General features: G+C 32.7%; 2 protein-coding genes across 2 annotated transcripts; one reads left to right on the plus strand and one right to left on the minus strand.

The window, feature by feature from the left end:
- The first annotated feature begins 4,604 nt into the window (after positions 1-4,604).
- LOC114377655 (U-box domain-containing protein 70-like) lies at positions 4,605-13,314 on the plus strand. Its single transcript, XM_028336277.1, has 8 exons — positions 4,605-4,865; positions 6,001-6,094; positions 6,176-6,226; positions 6,342-6,515; positions 8,906-9,085; positions 9,292-9,411; positions 11,936-12,069; positions 12,819-13,314. The coding sequence occupies exons 1-8, from the start codon at positions 4,720-4,722 to the stop codon at positions 12,892-12,894; spliced, it is 975 nt and encodes a 324-aa protein (XP_028192078.1). The 5' UTR covers positions 4,605-4,719; the 3' UTR covers positions 12,895-13,314.
- Positions 13,315-16,474: 3,160 nt separating this feature from the next.
- On the minus strand, positions 16,475-19,178 carry LOC114377661 (protein IQ-DOMAIN 14-like). The gene is made up of 4 exons (XM_028336289.1): positions 18,539-19,178; positions 18,057-18,290; positions 16,953-17,623; positions 16,475-16,761 (listed from the first exon to the last, which is right to left on the minus strand). The coding sequence occupies exons 1-3, from the start codon at positions 18,893-18,895 to the stop codon at positions 16,961-16,963; spliced, it is 1,254 nt and encodes a 417-aa protein (XP_028192090.1). The 5' UTR covers positions 18,896-19,178; the 3' UTR covers positions 16,475-16,761; positions 16,953-16,960.
- Positions 19,179-19,647: the final 469 nt, after the last annotated feature.

The raw sequence follows: 19,647 nt of genomic DNA on the forward strand, positions 1-19,647 counted from the left end.
CTAATGATGGAAAGGGAAATAAAAAAGTATTTATTGTTATATGATTTTGATTATGTCCGATAAGTTATTTTAATTAGTTTTTAACTTTATTTTTATTAATTACTAGTTGAAAAACTTGTTTAACTATTCGGTTAATAAACTTATTTGTGTAGCTTTTAATCTTTTTGATTCAATACTTGAAATAACATTGTTTTAAAATGTTAGCTTTTAGTTTTTTATTTTTTATTCCATATTTATCCTTAAAATATTTATTAAATTTATTTATTACCATTTTTAAGTAAAATAAGATTTTATTATTTTATTCATTGTACTATTTGTAATATTTAATTTATTATTTTAACATTTTACTTCAATAAATTGATAATGATAATATTAGATTTTTTTTAATAATTTTATATTAGACACTTTTTTTAACTATTATGCTAATTAACATAATCAAATTGTAATGTCTATTTAAATGTATTTTTTTACTTTATTTTAAACTTAATTGAAATGATTTAAGATACAATATAAGATTAATAGTAGAATATCTAATATGGAAAAAAAATAATTGAAACTAAAGATGTAATGAAAATAATTTGCCTAACAATTAAAAAATTACAAGAATTTAAAATTAATTCAAAAACTAAAACTATAATATCTCAAAATATATTTATATAATAAAATTAAAATTTATATAAAATATTATATAAATATGTTTATTTTATCATTTTATAGTTTTAAGTTATTTCAATAACTAGTTTTCATATATGATTTAATAAGTTAACTTAATAATTTTTAACTACTAATTAATTTTTTAACTTTCAGTTAACTTTTTAATTTATTTTGTCAAATATAAGTTTTGATTTTTTATATCTACCTAAACTGTATTAGTGGATTGTGTGGAAAATTAAAGAAAAATCATTAAGGTAAAAATGTGAGCTTCCCAAAATGTAATCTCAAGTTTGTAAAAAAGCTCGATACTTGACCAAATGTTCTAATTAGTTAAGTTTAAAATATCTCAACTATTAGTTTTTTTATTCTGGATTAAGTAATATTATGAGTTGACCCAAAAAGTCAAGTTTGATTTTTATATCATAATCTCATTTATATTATATATTTCCTTTCTTCTCTTGTATATATATTATTAAAATTTTCATATTTAAAGTATCTAATGGTGTAGATGATTTCCCAATACCAGTTAAGTTTATCCATAATTGCAAAAGATGGAAAAAAGAATAAAAATTAATGCTCTTTCTTATATATAGGGTATGAAAAATCGTAAAGATTCCACAAAATGTTTTGCCAGCTGAAAAGTACAATATGTTATGGGATGTTTGGAGTCACTAATTTAGGAATCCATTAAATAAATAAATAATTATTAATCCACAGGTATTCTCTACTCGATAATAATAATAATGTATGAATCAAGTAAAATTATTATGGTTGACAAAAAAAAAATTATATATTTTTTTAGAATGCTTAGAAATAGAAATTGATTTAATTTTTGAATTTTTTTTATTGAAATCGTGTATATTTAGAAATTCACTTAAATTTGGTTGAATTTGAGTAGACGTGATTTCACTGATTTGATTTAAGTTTTAATTATTTTAATTGGTAAGTTTAGTTATACTAATTGATTATTTATCCATATGTCATATTCAATTATGATAAAAAAAATTAAAATAATTATAACAAAATATTTCATCCATTTTAAAAGGTGTTTCAAATATAAAACTATTTCTCTTAGAACCTATAACATTTTGCAAATTAGCTAGACCCCTTAGCACTAGGCCAATTAGTGTTTCCCAAATCCTATATTCTTAGGGCAAATCCTAAACAAATGAGATTTAATTTATAAATTAATTCACTTCAAATTAAATCAAATTTATAAGGACTAAAATATTATATTCATTTTTCTTATCTCACTTTTTGTGTTATGCAATAAAATATTTGATTTCCGTTAAGCCTCCTATGCACAGATGGAAAATAAATAAGGCTCTGTGGCAGCCTCTAACTAATGAACCACTGTTGTACTTGCTGCAATGACGACTAAACTGAGATACGTGATCCCAAAACATGTGCCTCTTAAATCTAAAACCCTCTTTGAATTACACAAATACACTGAAAAGGATGGTTGTTCATCAATTTGAATAAAAAATCATCTAATGTTGCGATTTCACAAATTGAGTTATGTTTGAAAAGGGATGTTGAAGTGGTATACGATGAATTAATTAAAATCCGTCAATGTTTTTATTATTAATTATTTTAATAATATAAATGCCAAGCTAATTTAGTTATACACCTGTAAGTAGCAATTGTCGATTGCTAATAGCTGCTTTCCTAATATTCTGCAAGCACAGGGCAAAGGAGGTAACTGTCGCAAAGTCTTATTTATTTTCTGTGTGTGCGCAGAACCAAGAGGCTCAATGTGAAACCAAGGAGGAGGACTCGTCTGCTTTTTTTAGTGGTTACATCATAAGCGTTAGATTATATTAGAATCAACATCTAATAATTAGTGTAACACTTTATTACGTAAAAACATAAAAACAATTAATAATAATCATGTGTTTTTCTTATCTCACTTTATTATGTAAAAATATTCAAAAATTCAAATTAATATATAACATAACCATTAAATTTATAAAAGATTACCAAACAAATCATAATCCTAAAATATTTCAATTATCGTTAATTTATCACCACCGTCACTACCTTCATCACCTTCATCATTATCACTGTTACCACCATCGACATCTATGACAACAATAACGACAACGACAATCATAACAATGAAGGTAGTGGCGATTGATGATGGGGTGACGACAATAATTAGGATAGTGGTTACAAGGATGATCATGATGGTGGCAAAAATAACGATTCAGGGTAGTGACAACAATTACGATAGTGGCTGCAAGGATGGTCATAATGGTGGCCGCAACAATGACGATCATGGTGACGAAAGCAGTGATAGTTGACAAGGATGGACTAGTGTGACGCCATGTATACAAACAGATAACCACATCGGTGTAGAATGAGATGAATTGATTTGGCGCCAAAATCTTGACGAACTAATCTATGAGAATCATTGATCGTCGTCTCCCTTACCCACTTCATCTTCTCCACCTTTTGGTGTCCAACAACAATGAACAAATTTATCTCTCTTTAAGTCTTTATGTAATACATAAACAAATAATAAAGGAAGAAAATTGAATCAATTAGGAAGGGTTCATGTAAAATTTCTCAAAGGTGGAGATACATGGAACCAAAGGTTTGAAGTTGATGCATTGTAAAAAGGGCACTCGTGTTTAATTCCACAAGTGCCTTACCCGATTTGACCCATCGAAAATTGCTATGCTCTTGTCTGGTGTAGTTCTGGTGTGACGGTTATTCAGAGCAACGTAAGCGTCATCGTTCGCCACCATCAGAAGCGATTTTCGACGGCCACACTCTTTTCTTTTAACTTCTATTTTCGACTTTCTATCTTCCCTTTCTACCATGCATACACTACCTCCTTCATAAGGACAACGTGACTCCTTGAACTACCATAGTGGCGTCGCCATTGTGGTCCTTGACATAGGAGCGCAGAAGGAGAGGAAAAAATGAGGAAGAGAGAAAAAAAATAAAAGGATATATCATAAGAAAGAGAAAATAAAAAAAAACTTAAATATGCTTTTAGTACTCTAAATTTGGGTAATTTTTTTTGCCCTTAAAAAATAATTTATTTTTATTAACCCCTCATTTTTTTTGAAAAAAAATATTTTTAGTCTATCTTTATTCAATATGTTGATGGTTTCACAATTTGTAACGATTTTTAACTATTATTTTTTTTGAAAATTAATTTTTATTGTTCTTAAATCGTTAAAATATTTGACTCGAATGATTTGATTATCACTTTTTACATATTCTATTGGTTTTAAAAGAGAATAATAAAAAAACAAATGTAGAAATGTCATAATTTTTACATATTTAGTCTATTTTAAAATGTCATAAATTATTTTTAAAGAAATTAAGTTAAAAACTATTTTTGATGGTGATAAATCGTCATAAATCATGAAAAGAGTGATTAAAAATAATTTTTTAAAAGTTTGAGTAACTAATAAAAATAAATTCTATTTTAAAGGACTAAAAAAATAATTATCTAAATTTAAAAGATTAAAATATATTTAACTCATAATTTTCTTTTAAAAATATTTAACCATTGATTTAAATTTGAACTAATCGACTGGCCCTTAATTTGTTTCCCATAGTGAGTAAGTTGATCTACTTTCCCATCCTAAAATTTGTCTTGTTTCATATGACGTTTTAGTTCTCCCGTTAGCATCACACAACAATTTTTTTAATGAAAAAATAGGTTTAACGATATCACGTAAACTTACTGACTTAGCGGAAAAAAATTAGCAATAAAATAAATTTATCGTATTTCTTAAAAATTCAAAGATAAAATTATATTTTTTATCCTGAAGCATATTAAGTCTTTAGCTTAAAATTTAAAGGTAAGTGTTAGTGCTTTACAAATTTAAAGTTAAATTAAATCTTTAGCTTAAAATTTTTGTCAAATAGTAGTTGATACACTAATTTAACCTTTTTTTTAAAATATTTTATGAAATAAAATCATCCAGAACTGAAGCAAAAGGTTTTGGAAGGAACAAACATCTTAGTGGTAAGCCCTACAGAGTACAGACATCATTTAGGAAGCAGAATCAGATATTTGAAGGTTAGAACGAAAAAGAATCATCGATGGCAGAGACGAAAGAAGGTTCAGGTTCGGAGATGTCTCTGAAGGATCAGGGCAACGAGTTTTTCAAGTCAGGAAAGTATCTCAAAGCTGCTGCACTCTACACTCAAGCCATCAAGCTAGACCCTTCTAACCCTACCCTCTATAGGTACCCCTTTTTTCTTCAAAATTTTCATCTTTTTTTCATTTGGGTGTCATTATTCACTTCTTTCAGTTGGTGGGTTTCAAATTTTGCTTCTGCATTCTGCTTTTCTGTTTTCTCTCTTGTTTGTTTTGTGTCTTTGTTCTGAAAACTAAATCACAAAAGGGAATCTTCTTTGTTTTCCTTATCGTTATTATTTTAATTTAGTTGGGTTTTTCAGTGATTGCCAGCTTATGATCAGAGTTTCAGAACTGGAGTTTTTTTTAGTGAAAGTTTGGCATTGTCATGTGTGTTGTTTGGGTTGGAGTTAGATCGATGTAACGCTTGAGGCTTAAACTGGAGCACTTAAATAGGAAAAAAGATTCCCTTTTTATCAAGTTTGTTTCTGCTAAGTGTGAAGCCGTGTAGATTAGTAGACTGGAATATACTGAACTTTATGGTCTTTTTGATATGGTGGAGAGAAAGCAAGTGAGAAGAGAAAAGTTTGAATTTTGAATTGAAGAGATAGTGGAAGGAAGTAAAAGTTTAAATTTTTGTTTCTGGAAGTCCACATGCCTCCCATCCGAGCATACCAGCGAGCTCTAATACTGGTTGTTGGAAAAGTAAATTGATAACTAGCGATAGTGCATGAACTAAGCGGCTAAGCTTGTAAATAGAACACATTGCAAAAATATCCTGGCATGCATATATAGTTTCTGTTACTGCATTTAAAGTTTTGAACACTGAAACAGTGACAGTAATTCAGAATTCAGACTATTGGCTACTGAGAAAATAATTCTGTAGATGCTTATCATGATAGAGCGCTCAGGATATGGTGGTATCTTTGAATGGTTAAATATTTCATGGTATCCATTTTTATGCTTAATTTTTGTTTGATATCTGTATTTGTTAATTGTCAATGTCATACACTTCAATTGGGCTTCTGATCTTATCTAATGTTGGATGACACATTGCTAGAAATAATTACCAAGGTAGGTCATTCTAGAAATGTATTGTGTGTCACTTAGAAGTTACTAACTTGTTCTTTTTTATGCAAATTAAGTAGTTTGGATCAATGCTTTCACATGTGAGATATGCTACTTGCACTCAATGTATAATCATCTTGTCTTGATGTAGTTTCTGTTTGTTCATTGTTTGTCAGTAATCGTGCTGCAGCACTACTGCAATTGGATAAGCTTAATAAAGCTCTAGATGATGCAGAGATGACAATCAAATTAAAACCCCAATGGGAAAAGGTAAATGTTTATCTATTAATATTTGAGTGTTTGAACCCTTGTAATACAATTTTCTGTAATGCTGCTTGAATACACTTCCAGGGATATTTCAGGAAGGGAAGCATATTGGAGGCTATGAAACGATATGATGATGTATGAATATAATAGCCTTTTGCTTAGATTTGATTGGAAGCTATTTACTCTGTTATGTTTTGGGATTTTTATCCTACTGTGTCTGCTTGCGTGAATATTTGTATGTACTTTGTAGGCTTTAGCTTCCTTTCAGATAGCATTGCAGTATAACCCACAAAGTCAAGAAGTATCAAAAAAGATAAAGAAGATAAACCAACTGGTGAAAGATAGCAAGCGAGCTCAAGAAGTGGAGAATATGAGATCCAATGTTGACATGGCCAAACATTTAGATACATTCAAAACTGAAATGGTTAGTATACATGTATTCTCATTCTATTTCTAGGATTGCTCAACAAGTATGTGCTTTTTTGGATTTTCTTTTGCATTAATTATGATATGATGAGGAAAGGGTAAGGGAGAAAGAGAAGGGAATATGGTATTCATGGAGAGACACAAAAAGGAGGGAGAAATACAGTAGAAAGGGGGGACAAGTACACAAGGAAGGAGAAACATAAGTTTATGTATTACAGTACCTCTGGTACTCTCTTTTATATATATAAATATCTATTTTTGCTGATAAAAAAAATGAATGATGTATATTCTTAAATTGAGTCAAAAGTATGAAATTCAGTGCATAGCTATCCTTATGTAGGCTAACCTCATAGTTATCAATCCCAAATAACAGTGCAGAATGGCCGACCCTAAAACTGCCATGGTGGGATAGTGCGTAGGGCCACTATTATGAAGATTTTAAGTACAAATTAAATATTTTAGATTACACTTATAAAAGTGCTAAAATAAATGCTCAATTTTTTTTTTTAAATTATCCAGAATTTGAGACATATTCATAATTAGTATTTAAAAGTCTTAGTCTTATGCTAAATACACAAATCATTGATAGTGAAAGTCAAGGAATCAAATAAGTAAAGCATTTATGGCTTAAAGTAAAGTAGTAAACTTGATACAAAAAGACAGACAAAAACAAGAAAATAAATAAAAACAAAAGGTTGAGCAACACCGCCACCAAGCAGAGGACAAAGGCAAGACCTTTATGAGAAAGAAATACCTGTTGTGAAAACTGAGTCATGGTATTGAGGACTTGCAGAACAGATTAAGGGCAAAATAGAGCAATGGGTTGCAGGGCTTGGCCTGAACAATGTTGGCAAGCTGTGGGTTGGAGGGATTGAATCAAAACAGAGAAGATTGTGGGTGTCTGTGGGAAAGAGTTTCAAACAAGGGTTTCAAGAACCATTACAACACAGATGAAAATAGAGAGAAATCATAAAATAATCCTCCTAAAACCAGGTATGACAACATAGAAATAGCGGACAAAAATGGGTTTTAGTTACTATTCACAGTCACTGCCACAAAACCTGCAAATAGCAGTGATTTCTGGTGTGGTAGTGGGCGTGACATGTGAGAAGCCGAAACGCTACCCAATATTGTGTGCTGTTAACTGCTATGGCTAATCCAGCTTGATAACCAAGCAATCCAAGGTTACTATAAACTCTAAATATATGCTTTGTTGCAATATTCATGATCTTTGCTTTTTTGGCCTTCTCCCCTTCAAGTTCTTACTTTGTTGTCCTTTTTCCCTTGAGGATATCTTATCCTCTACCTCTACTTTTATATCTTTCTTTTTTTTTCCTAATAAATTCTTTGTTTATCAATAAAAGGGGGCCAACTGGTGATGTTGGAAGAAACAACAATTAACAGCTTTTGATTTTAAACTTCCTCATGAGTATGAAATCAAAGTGAATGATGACAAACGTTGGTTAAACTTCCATAGGTTTCACATCAACATTAGTAGTATCTTTGTCTCTTCAAGTGGTTGTTTGTGTATGCTAATCTTGACATAGCAACCAAAATGAATGATCAAGAGTAAAATAATTGAAAAGGAAGAAAGCAGAAAAACACTAGAAGGATTATTGAATTAAGTTTTTCTCCTCTTTAATACTATTTCAAATAAAAACAATCAAGACAAAAAACCTTTTGCAAAGCAGCATTTAGACAAGCATTTGATCAGGCAGACTAGTGGTTTATCTTCATAGTAGATATCTTGAAAAGGATTTTTTTAATAAGATTTTCTTTAAGACAAAATCTCAAATCAAGTCCCCAATGAGTGTTAGTAAGAGCACACAGAGAGAAGATGATGAACACACAATAATTTATACTAGTTCATCTCATAAACCCAGGGCTACATCTAGTCCTTAACCAGAAAGCCAAGATCTTCACACACTCACTTAATGTCCCCCCTTATAGGATCTTCTATCTTGTGTTATGATCTCAGAGTTTACCTTTTATGTTTCTATCTTCCATGTTTGAACCAAGATGGGATTTACAATTTTGACATCCTTGGTGCTGCCAATAATTTATATGACAATAAGCTGCAGGATATCAAAACATTCAAAATTGGATAATACATTTATTCATCCAAATTCAACTGAATCAACAACAAGGATTCCAATCCTCAGAAACAGAAAAACACCTGAAAAATGAACCAAGAATGTTGGAAATATATCTCCTTCCTTCTTTCTGTATCTTGGTTTCTGAGATATTTATTTTATCTGTTTCCTTTAACTTTTGATTCCTTGTTATTGATATTTATATAAGGTATTTAAGGAATTCATTTTTCCATATAATCATGCATCATTTTAAAAATTTCTCATGTGAGGATTTATAATGATCTCCTCCATACAGTCTGGGAAGTATGGGTCTGAGGAATGCTTGAAAGATTTGTTCTCATTCCTTGTTGAGACTATGGAGACTGCTGTAAAATCATGGCATGAAACTTCTTCAGTGGATGCTAAAGTTTACTTTCTTCTTGATAAGGAAAAGACAGACACCGATAAGTATGCCCCAGTTGTGAATATTGATAAGGTATGCATTCTGTTGTTAAATCTTTGTACAGTTATCATTGTGGTTTCCTTGCTTCTTGTTCTTGGATATCTGCTTTATGAACTTTATGCTTAATATTCATGCTCATTTAGCTGCTTTGTTGTTTGCATATGATTATCAACTCAAAAAATTCCCTATATGGTATTCTGAGTCTTAATCTTTTTTATTTTTCTCATCTTCTTGGCCAGGCCTTTGAATCACCACATACACATGGCAACTGCTTTGCATTTCTTAGGCAGTATGCTGAGGAGTCTTTCTCCAAAGCAGCCTGCTTGGTGACTCCCAAAAACATCATTGCTTATCCGCAGGTAACTTGATTTCTTAATGCATTGATGGTTGAAACTTCCACATCAGAAAATGTAGATGGTTAAGAAATTCCACAGTTAGATTGGAAATTTTATTACAAGGTTTGGGGGTACTTTTGAGGCATATCACATCTTCAACTGAGAAAGTGAAGAGAAATGATATTTGCTCACCTAGGGTGCAAGGAGTGTGAATTGTGAAATTTGGATGTACAAAACTGTTTAAGCTGATTAATCCAGTAATCAGTTTAGGTGGGCCCAATATGAGGGTAGGTAATTCAGATGCTTTCATGTCCATTAGTGTGTTGTGATTTTGTGGAGTAGCACTACGTGGAAAGAAAATAGGAAGAGATCTGTAGCATCATTCTTTTAGTTAAAATAGTGGCACTTGATATCATAAAAAAAAATTTATACACTACATGCTCCAGATATGGTCACTTGGGGACGGTAAACGAGGGATTGAAGGGGAATGTTTCCCCATTCAAATGGCTTATAGTCACTTAAGTATGTACTTGATAACATAGATCTTTTTAACTAAAAGAAGATTGTCAGATACTTATTAAGTCTGACCTGGTGGCCAGTTGGGAAAAGGTGTTTTGGTTACTGACCAGCTCATTATATTGATGATGATAAAATAGATCATCATCATCAATGATGATAATGATGAGGTAGTAACTCATAAAGGGCATGTGGGGTTTAAAAAGGCAAAATAGGTATAAGAAATAAAAAAAAGAGCAAATTACACTCGCCTTCCCTGTATTTGGGACTTATTGCACTCACACCCACATATTGTTATATCCCTACACAACCCCCCCTAAGATTTGCATTCAGTTACACATGCACCCCATGCACTGTAACAGTGTTACTTCTGTTAACCAGAATCGATCACATGCTGTGCACATGCTGGTTCTATGAAAATTTAGGACAAAAATGCCCTCTCCCTCAACCTCTTTGATCCTCTTCCTCTTCCCCTCCCTCCTCCTTATGCCACTATTACTCCTCCCCTCACCTCTCCACCTCCTCCATGCGTTCCCTCCTACTCTACCCTTTCCCCCTCACCCTCTGCGCAGAGCTCGAGGTCTTTGGTGACGTCAGACCCATCCAAACCAAAGTCCTTTGCCATGCACCTTCACCATCCACTTCTTCATCTGGAATAGAAAGGAGTTGGCACAGTCGTGAGGTTGATGTATGACACGGTGTGGTGGACCTTTGACAGACTCACGGTGGTGGATGCATCATCGTCTTCATTGCCGGCGGTGAGTGCTGTCGTCTCCCTCCTCTCGGCCCGACCATCTAGGCCCACTACACTCTCCCTTCCTCTAACGCCTTCCTTGACACCCACAACCAAGGCATACTCGATAAAACTTGGACCCTCAACCGGAAATCGTTTTATATCTTTTTAACTGTTATTAATTGTTTTTGAATCTGTATTTGATTTTGAATTAGATTAGATCTGGATTTGGTGGCAGCGCCGATTGGGTGGCGTGCCAGTGGTATGGTGGTGGTTTGGTTGGTGATGGTGGTGTTTGATGGTGTGTATTTGGGTTGCGGGTGGTTTGGTTGGTGACAGGGTTGTGTGGTTGGCGGCACCGGTTGGGTGGCGTGGTGGTGGTTTAGGGTGGCGGTGTTGGTGTTTGGGCTGTGGTGTTTTGTGGAGCAGTGGTTATGGAGAAAGGGAGTAGGTGTCAAGGGTTTGGAAAAGAGAAGTTTTTTTACCTCCACTGCAATTTAATTATCAGCACACCTTTTCAGAAGTCTTATTTGGACCTTTCACTAAAAAATTAACATCGTCTGATAACGGAGACGTTTAGCGGGTACAAAAGGAATGCATTTTAACGGAGGGGGTGAGTGTAATAAGTCCTAATCTGAGGGAAAGCGAGTGTAATTTTCTCAAAAAAAAGGTCCCCACCCTCTCCTTTCCAAAGATATCTTGTCTTCTGCATTTTGCGTTATTACTTCATTTTCAATAATATTTCATCATAGTTTAAATTTCCCATGCACACTAACACGGAAGGTATTAGCTAGGGATTAGCGCTTTATGGTTGCCTTTCCATCCCTTCTCCTCTCCCTTTGATTCTTTCAACCTAAACTAGTTCCCCCTTCCGTTTCGGCTGGTCAGGTTAATACACCAATGAAAAAACTTGTTACTGCAAGGTGGGATTGACTACATGGACCAAATGATGCCATTTTTTTCTTTTTTTTTCAAAATTCAAGTTTTTGTATGGCCATTTATATCTAGGTTTGTTTTTAGTTGTTTCTCTTAGAATGTCTTGGAGCTATCCTCTCCACATGATCTTTTCTTCTTTTTGGGGCCTCTACTGGTGCATTACTTGGCCAGAGATGGGTTAATATCATACCTTCATCTGTTATTCTTTTGAACATTTAAAAGCAATCCAGTCAATGTGCATTTGCAACTATCAGCCTACAAATTCAATTCCATTTGATTTTAAGTTTAATTGTGTGGTTCAGATGGCCTGCTTTTCTACTCATTCTGTCCGCATAATCTATTAATGACATTCTATGCCTGCAGGTCTGGAAGGGCCAAGGATCAAGAAAGTGGAAACATGCCCAGAGTGATGGTTTCTTTGTTCAATTTGAGTCACCTTCCCTGCGAAAGTTGTGGTTTATACCCAGTTCGAATGAAAAGGGACAGACCTGGTGCAGGTTTCTCTCCCACTTTTACTCGCAACACTTATTTACTGAATATAAGTTTTGTAGTTTATGGAGGGTGATATTGCGAGGATTGATTGTTCTTTTATCAAAATGAAAAACAAGGAGAAATGCTTATATTTATGGTTTCTATTAACAGTTTTATTCCCTTTTCTTATTATTTACTACTTTCTATCCAGTATCCACTAGGGTGATAGGTTGGTTTTGTTAATCCAATTTCTCTGCAGAATTATTGGTATGAAAAAACTTAGCTGTTATATACGTTAATCTTGTGACATCAGGCACTCCTTATGCTCAAAGTTTGGTTTTGTAGAGCTTCTTTTCCTAGTTTGGTTAGAGCTTCAGACATCTTAGGCTTCCTTTCTCCTTAAAAGAAGTCGACCCAAACAAAATTATAAGAAATAGAGCTTTTAAAAATGTATCTTTTTTTAAATGAAGGAAACTTTGAAAAACGGAGCTTTATCTTGAGAGCTTTTGATATCTACTTCTCCATTTCCTTCTTTACTTCAAAACCCTAGATCTAAAAACCCATAATCTCAGAAATTATCCAAGAGATTTTAACTCTAAAGTAACTTTTAAGTTTAAAAAATTATAGAATCACCAAAAAGTTTTAAAATTAAATTTAAAGCTCTGATTTTTAACTTTAAAATAGCTTTTAAGCTTTAAAAAAGTTAGGTAAACCGTGAACACTACCGTGGTTAGAGATACAAAGTTTAAAACTATCTTGTGTTTGCTATGTTCAGGGATCCAGAGGTTTTGGACATTGGTGCTCATGAAGTTCTTCCCCGGTTATTCAAAGAAAAGCAGCCCCGTTCTTAGTGTACTTTACTAGTACCTGGTGTATATTTATTTCATGAGGTAAAAATGACAGGCTCACACAAAGATTTGCATGTTCAACAAATATAGACACAATTTGGTGCCAATGTTTTGTTGTCTTCTTGAAATGTGAGAAATGCTGGCAGAAAAGATGTGTGCTTCATAATTTTGTTAGATCCGTATATTTTTATTTAATTATTTTAAATTATCCAAGCCATCAAGGAGTTACATTTTTGCCTTTGGTGATTTTCATTATTGCGAGTTTGCTATTCTGTTCTTGTGGTTTAGATACTTTGGCCTTTAGTTTGTTTATTCTATGCAAGTATTCTGGACTTCTAGTAGTTACCATAGATATTTTATCTGTATTTTTTGTGATTCAGATATGAATGTTGAATTTGGTGGTTAATGTTCATTTTATGTCAACACTTTATTTTTGTATCCTCTAGTGTTTGCAGAATAGATAACGTATGCACTGATAAATGTAAAATTTGTTTTCACGGCAATTAATTACAAATTATTATGTTTGGTAAATTTATTGATTTTTACAATAATTACTTTAATAATATCAGTTTTTTTATTGGTTAACTGTGTAAAATTTTATACTGACAGTTCATGTACATTACAATCTTATCTGTATTTTCTGCTATGTTTGGACGAACTTAGAATTAGTCAATGAGTTTTTTTTTTGTTCTCTAATGATCAGAATGCAAAAGTTGCAGAGTAGTGCAATGCATAGGTTATTCAAAGGGGTTTGTCATTTCAACACCCTGAGTTGCTTTGTTTTAACAATTGAATTTAAAGTCTTAAACAAACGGTTGACTCAGCATAAATGTAACGATCCGTTCATAACTCAAATGATAAATCGGAAGACTTGTTATAATCATTTAAAAATTATTTGATTAATTGATTTATGAAAACACTGAGTAAACTTTCTGTAATTTCAAATTTCACAACTCATAACGAAAATCATGCACCTATTAAACATAACCAAATTCACAGTGCTGGTCATGACACTTCAACAACAAAAGAAGACATACTTAAATCTATTTTTCTCTTTTAAAAAATGTTCAAAACCCACTTATAAAGAAACTGAACCTCCCTAACAAGTTCAAAATCATAAAACATCTTTTAAGGTATTTCCAAAAGGAGGTTTTCAAAACACCTTTCAATATGAACAACTAAACTTGTAATACATTTTAAGCATGTCAAAACTCATTTAGTTTTTAAAAAAATCCTATTCCATTTAACAAAAGGGTTTTCGAAAAGTATAAGAAGTCTTAAATTCCCATCAAACTAAAAAAAACATAAAGCTCACATTTTTCGTCTTTCATAAAAGGATCAAAACATACTAGAAATAACCTTACACTTTCCCAACAAATTTGAAAACATAGAACACACTTTCCTCTTTTTCAAAGGAAGTTCCAAAACATGTTTCAGGATGAATTACCAGTTTACAACAACATTTCTAAATATACTAAAACTCTTCTATTTGATTTTCATTTGAAACGCGTGCAACTCGACTTAATTAAAACATGAGATTAAACCAAAATCTCCAAAGATAATTTATACATCAAACTTTCATGCGATGAAAAAAAAGCAGATGAAAGCAAAACAATATAAGTTGAAAGTTACAACATGACAACATAGAAGAATATAGTGCCATAGGACACTATAGGCCATCACTTGAAAAGAACTAAAACAAGTTTTCAAAGGTTCTCGTAAAGGTATAAAACATCAAGAGCTTTCTAAACAAAACACATGGCGTTTAAAGCTATTAGATTTCAAAAGCAATGACATTTTTAATCAAACCCTTCAATAACATTTTGAAATCAAAAGCCAAAAGGCAAAACATGTTTAAACACAAGGGCAAAGGCCAAATAAAGTACTACTGCTCAGGGAAATTAATTTTAAAAGATCAAATCCATTTTCAAGAAACAACCAAGAACTTCAAAACAGAAGTCCCTACAGATAAAAACATAGAATAAAATTTAAAAGAGATTACCTAAATAGGTGCAGGTGTCTCTTAAAACAGATTCCCATAACTTTAAAAAGAGGGTAATAAATCTTGACATCTATCAAAAGAAAAGATCGTTAAAAACAGTTTTTTTTCTTTGAAAACAAACCTCAGAAACTTTTTGAAACCAAACTCGTCGTGGAGGAGACATGACATCATCGATAGAAAACATGGATGAATACTAAAACTTTTTATAAAACAACTAGATTAAGCAAGGCAATATCAACATCTTTCTTTCAAAAGAAAATAAATTTTACATCAGATTCTTTGTAAAACAACTTAAACCAATAAGGTTAAGAAAACGACAACTTCTTTTTCCCATATGAGTAAAGCTTTTAAACAACATAGATTGCTAATTTTACTATGCCCTATTGCTGTCCGTACAGAAGTCGCAAGTATGAAAAGAGGGAGAATTGATCATAGGGTCTTTACCATGAATTGCGATGAAGGATAAAATAATCACTTAGTTGATTCAAGATTTGAGCAGAAAAATACTTGTGTATGTAATTTAATATGATAAAGCGATAAAAAAAAGTTCCTCTAATTTTTTCCATATAAATAAATTGTTAACTAACGTGCCCTACAATCAAGGGATTGGATACACCTACTTAATATGCTGAAATTAAAGTTAAATTATTGTAGCATGAGTTCAATTTTTGACGGAATCAATTATTAGTCATACTTTATTTATGTTTCGGTTGGATTCCAGATTAGTTAGGATTAATTAGAGGGATAAGAAAAAAATAATAATTTACCGTGCAATTTGGTTCATGTTTGGATGAAATTGGAAACAATGAATAGAAAAGTAAGATGAAATTTGAGTGCAAAATTTGGTCATGATGATTGATGTAAGGGAGGAACGTTAGTAACATATTAGTCAACACTCAATTTGGTGTCATTTATTTGGTATTAAATGAGCTCCCAACAAAAGTGGATCTTGTTCTTGACTTGTGATAACAAAAGAACATTCACTAAGCTACCCAGCCTATATATGGCAAGAAATCAAATGAAAACATTACTGGTTACGAGCAACAGTGGAAATCAAAGCAGTAGGAGAATTTGCGGAGAAAAAAATTGGTATTAGTTGCTCACCCTTAAACTAAATTGCATGTTATTGTAATTTTTCTCATTTTGTTCTTTCAGGTATCTGTTAATTGTCTCAAACATCTGAAAGGATACTCTATAGAATTGAAAACAGAACTGATGCAGTCAATCACTATGTCAAGCGTAATATATTCGTAAGGCAATAGGAATACTATTGGATACATACGTTGCTAGCACGGGCCTTTTTGATGGTATCTATTTTGGTGTACACTTTTTGATGGAATGTTGATGTTAAACTTAAATAATTATTCATTTTTGGGGAACTAAAATAATGACACCATTTGTTATGGTATTTTTTTCCAAGAACTAGGGAAGTTATCATTTCAAAAGAGTCCCGAGTCAAATTATCATACAAAAACAATGCTACATCTCTTTATTTTTACATTTTACTCATCAAATTTTAATATGACTCATGTTACTATCTTACAGCTTTGCCATTGCCAATAATACCCGTGGAAGCCTATATCTTTGTAATATAATAATTGCTGTTAGGAAATATCCCTCTGTAAAAATTATACACATTGATAAAACCGTTAAACTGTTTTCTCATAGTGTAGTCCACAAGACAATAAATACAATAAGAAATCACTTCTAGTTTTGGACTTCAATTAAAATCCCTTGCAAGCTAAGACTCTGAATATGTAAATGCAGAGTTTGTTATATGTTTTGAAGTCTAAAAAAGTGAAGTAACTCTGAATTTTTTGACTTGCTGCAAAACGGGTACCCTTTGTTGTAGTGGAAAATCCAAGAGGCTGCGGCCAAAACAAGCAATAATAAAACCTTATCAGATCAAATAGTATTACCAAACTCAGTGACATGACTTAGCCTTTATTCAATGACAATTATACATGATTTTTTGAGTTTTTTTTTTTTTTTGTTGCAATATCATTCAATTTTATGGTGAGAACGTGTCACATGAGAAATGGTAAGTAGCAGTACTCACTTCATGGATCATGTGCAGTAATTAGAGTTTGTGTTTGTGAGAACTGTACTTGTGGAGCCACACTCACTGACTATGGACCTGTCAAGCTTTATTGAGCATGGATATTGGTAGTTTTGGGCAGTGACACCAACATGTGAAGATGACCTCTGCATCCTCACTGGCTTTGGGACATTTCTTCCTTCAATTGAAGCTCTTCGTCGGCTCGGTTGCCTCTCGTACGAATCCGGCCTTGACTTTGGTGCACTCTGTGATCTGGCTTTGGCCCTTGATGATTTTGTGTTGGCCATGTAGTTTGGAAATAAAGGGTAGTCATAGGACATGGGTTCTGTGTATGCTGGTATAGGGAATGCAAAAGGAACCTTTGTAATTGTATTATCCACTCCTGACACTTCTGAGTAGTAATAGGGACTACTTTGTGCTGTGCTGAAGGAACACTCCTCAAAATGACCACTGCATGCTCTTGGACTCAATTCTGTCAGTGTTGATGGTGCAGGTGATGCATTGTAGTTTTCCTCCTTTGAGTATGAACCGTTTGATGAATAATATGCAGAAAATCTATGATCAGAAGGTTCGCGATTCACAGAGCTGTTTCTGCCTCTTGAGTTACCTTTGGATTCACAAACAGCCATCTCCACAATCTTGGCATTCTCCTCCAAACCATTGTGCATTTCCTAGACCAACAAAAAACCACATTATATCTCAATGAACAGAAAAAACTTATTGTTATTTTTCTTCTTCTTTTTCTTTTGGCCAGAGTAAATTGTCTTAGCTTTCAAATTCAACAATGCAGGATATTCACCCAAAAGAAGTAACTCTCTTGTCTCTTGCATGAATTGAATAGTGCCAAGTATGTTTTCATTTATAATGTGCGTTTTCATAGTTCATATTAACAAAATGCTTCACCAATTAATTCAAAATGAAATTTTATCATTTTCTTTCTACCTGTGGCTGAAATTTGAAAAGATCAATGCTTATCATTCATTCCTTAGATATTTCCCCATCCTCTATATACACAGCAAATCAGAAAATTTCCTTGTAAAATTTCAACCATCATTTCAAAATTTGAAAGGTAGGTAGTTGGCAGCAGTTAATTATTGAACTCACATTATACATATGCATGGAGAAGTTTTCCTCTGTGGTTATTCTGTTGGGTGATAGCTTTTGATCAAGTTTTCCGTCTGACACCATTCGCGCCCTCTGAGCACGAGCCCTGGATTGTGCTATGACTAAAGCCTGCATGCATCTCAGTGTCTCCCTGGCCTGTTTTCTCACCAAGTGACCCCTCACTAGTGCCTGCAACTTCACTAGTCCTCTAAGAGCATACAGTGCCTTTCTTGCCTATTGCAGAAACATTGAAATATTAGTCTCTCACACACACACACACAAAGTCCAATATTAACCCCCCGGGATCCAACTCATGTATACTTTTGAATAAAAGAAAAGTTCAATTTTAGCCTGTTTGGTTTGAGAAAATGTTTCCTATTTTCATTTTTTTTTTCGTTTTCACTTTGTTTCTTGTGTTTTGAAGTCTATACAGAAAAAACCAAACGAAAACAGAAAACCAAACGGCCTCAGATGTCACGTACCAAGTAGGACCGAAACACCGATTGAATTTTAATGGCTGCAGCCTCTTCAACACATCTTGTTGACAATCCATTGGAATCAGGATCATGCTTCCTTTGATCATTCTCAGCATTTTGATCATTTTGCACTGTGACTGAAGAAGCAGTGACACCAAATTCTGCAAGATTGAGTTCCCTAGAAGCTGATGATCTCCTGAAACTCCACCTTCTTTTCTCCTTGGTGGTTGTTGTTGTTGTTGAAACTGGTGTGCTTGTGCCACTCAACAAACACATGTTGGTACCACATTTTTCCTTCTCTTTCTCTCTGTCTGATCTCTTCCCTGTCAACAAGTTCCTAAGCCATTTCCCTGTCCTCCCCATCTCTTTCAACAACTCTGAAGAAAGTAACAAAATGAAATGTGAGATTTCTTCATATCTGCTTTTTTTTGATAAGTTGTTTTCAATACCATGGTCCCCATCCCATGCCAAATTTAGTTGAGCATTTTCACAGCGCCTCAACTTTTCTCATTGTATATTTTCATTACTAACTATCACTTTCAGAACAAGTTTGGGTCCCTGTGCCATGTAATTAGGTAACTCTTCTGCTTCTATAAGAAGAAGCATAGAAGCAGCTTCCAATGATAAGCCAATTGCCACGTCCTAGAAAACTGGTGATACAGATCCATTGAAAATATATAGAATTATAGATACATAAATGAGGGATGTGTATGATTTTAGCACTAACAGCATTTAATATATTTTTCATTGATTAATTTATTCTAAAATTAGCTCCCTGTACAGATAGATAAATAGGATAAATGTAGTGACTAGACATTTTTTTTCGGAGAAATAAATACAAATTATTAGATATGATAATAAATGGTGAAGATTAAAATATATAAATTGAGTTTTTTTTAAAAAAAAATTATATTATTATTTTTTTTCAAATCATACATAATCTCATCCTTTTTTGTTTTTTCTACGTTAATTTTCCTTTTAAGTTTAAAAATAGTACACCGAGGTTCTCTTAAATATTACACTAACACTTCTATAAGAAAGATAAATTTAATAGTTAAAAAAACAGGAATGGTTATGTAATATACAAAACCCTAGGAAAGTATTCCTGTAATTTA

Source organism: Glycine soja, chromosome 2, assembly GCF_004193775.1.
Source record: "Glycine soja cultivar W05 chromosome 2, ASM419377v2, whole genome shotgun sequence".
Classification (NCBI taxonomy): domain Eukaryota; kingdom Viridiplantae; phylum Streptophyta; class Magnoliopsida; order Fabales; family Fabaceae; genus Glycine; species Glycine soja.

What these genes read in the sequence shown, in the direction of transcription:
- LOC114377655 (XM_028336277.1), top strand. Translation starts at nt 4,720, where the DNA reads ATGGCAGAGACGAAAGAAGGTTCAGGTTCGGAGATGTCTCTGAAGGAT. An exon ending in TAAAACCCCAATGGGAAAAG is followed by an intron (nt 6,095 to 6,175) that starts GTAAATGTTTAT and finishes ATACACTTCCAG; the next exon opens with GGATATTTCAGGAAGGGAAG. An exon ending in CTATGAAACGATATGATGAT is followed by an intron (nt 6,227 to 6,341) that starts GTATGAATATAA and finishes TGTACTTTGTAG; the next exon opens with GCTTTAGCTTCCTTTCAGAT.
- LOC114377661 (XM_028336289.1), bottom strand. Translation starts at nt 18,895, where the DNA reads ATGGGGAGGACAGGGAAATGGCTTAGGAACTTGTTGACAGGGAAGAGA. An exon ending in CGGTGTTTCGGTCCTACTTG is followed by an intron (nt 18,291 to 18,538) that starts GTACGTGACATC and finishes TTTCTGCAATAG; the next exon opens with GCAAGAAAGGCACTGTATGC. An exon ending in TCTCCATGCATATGTATAAT is followed by an intron (nt 17,624 to 18,056) that starts GTGAGTTCAATA and finishes TTGTTGGTCTAG; the next exon opens with GAAATGCACAATGGTTTGGA.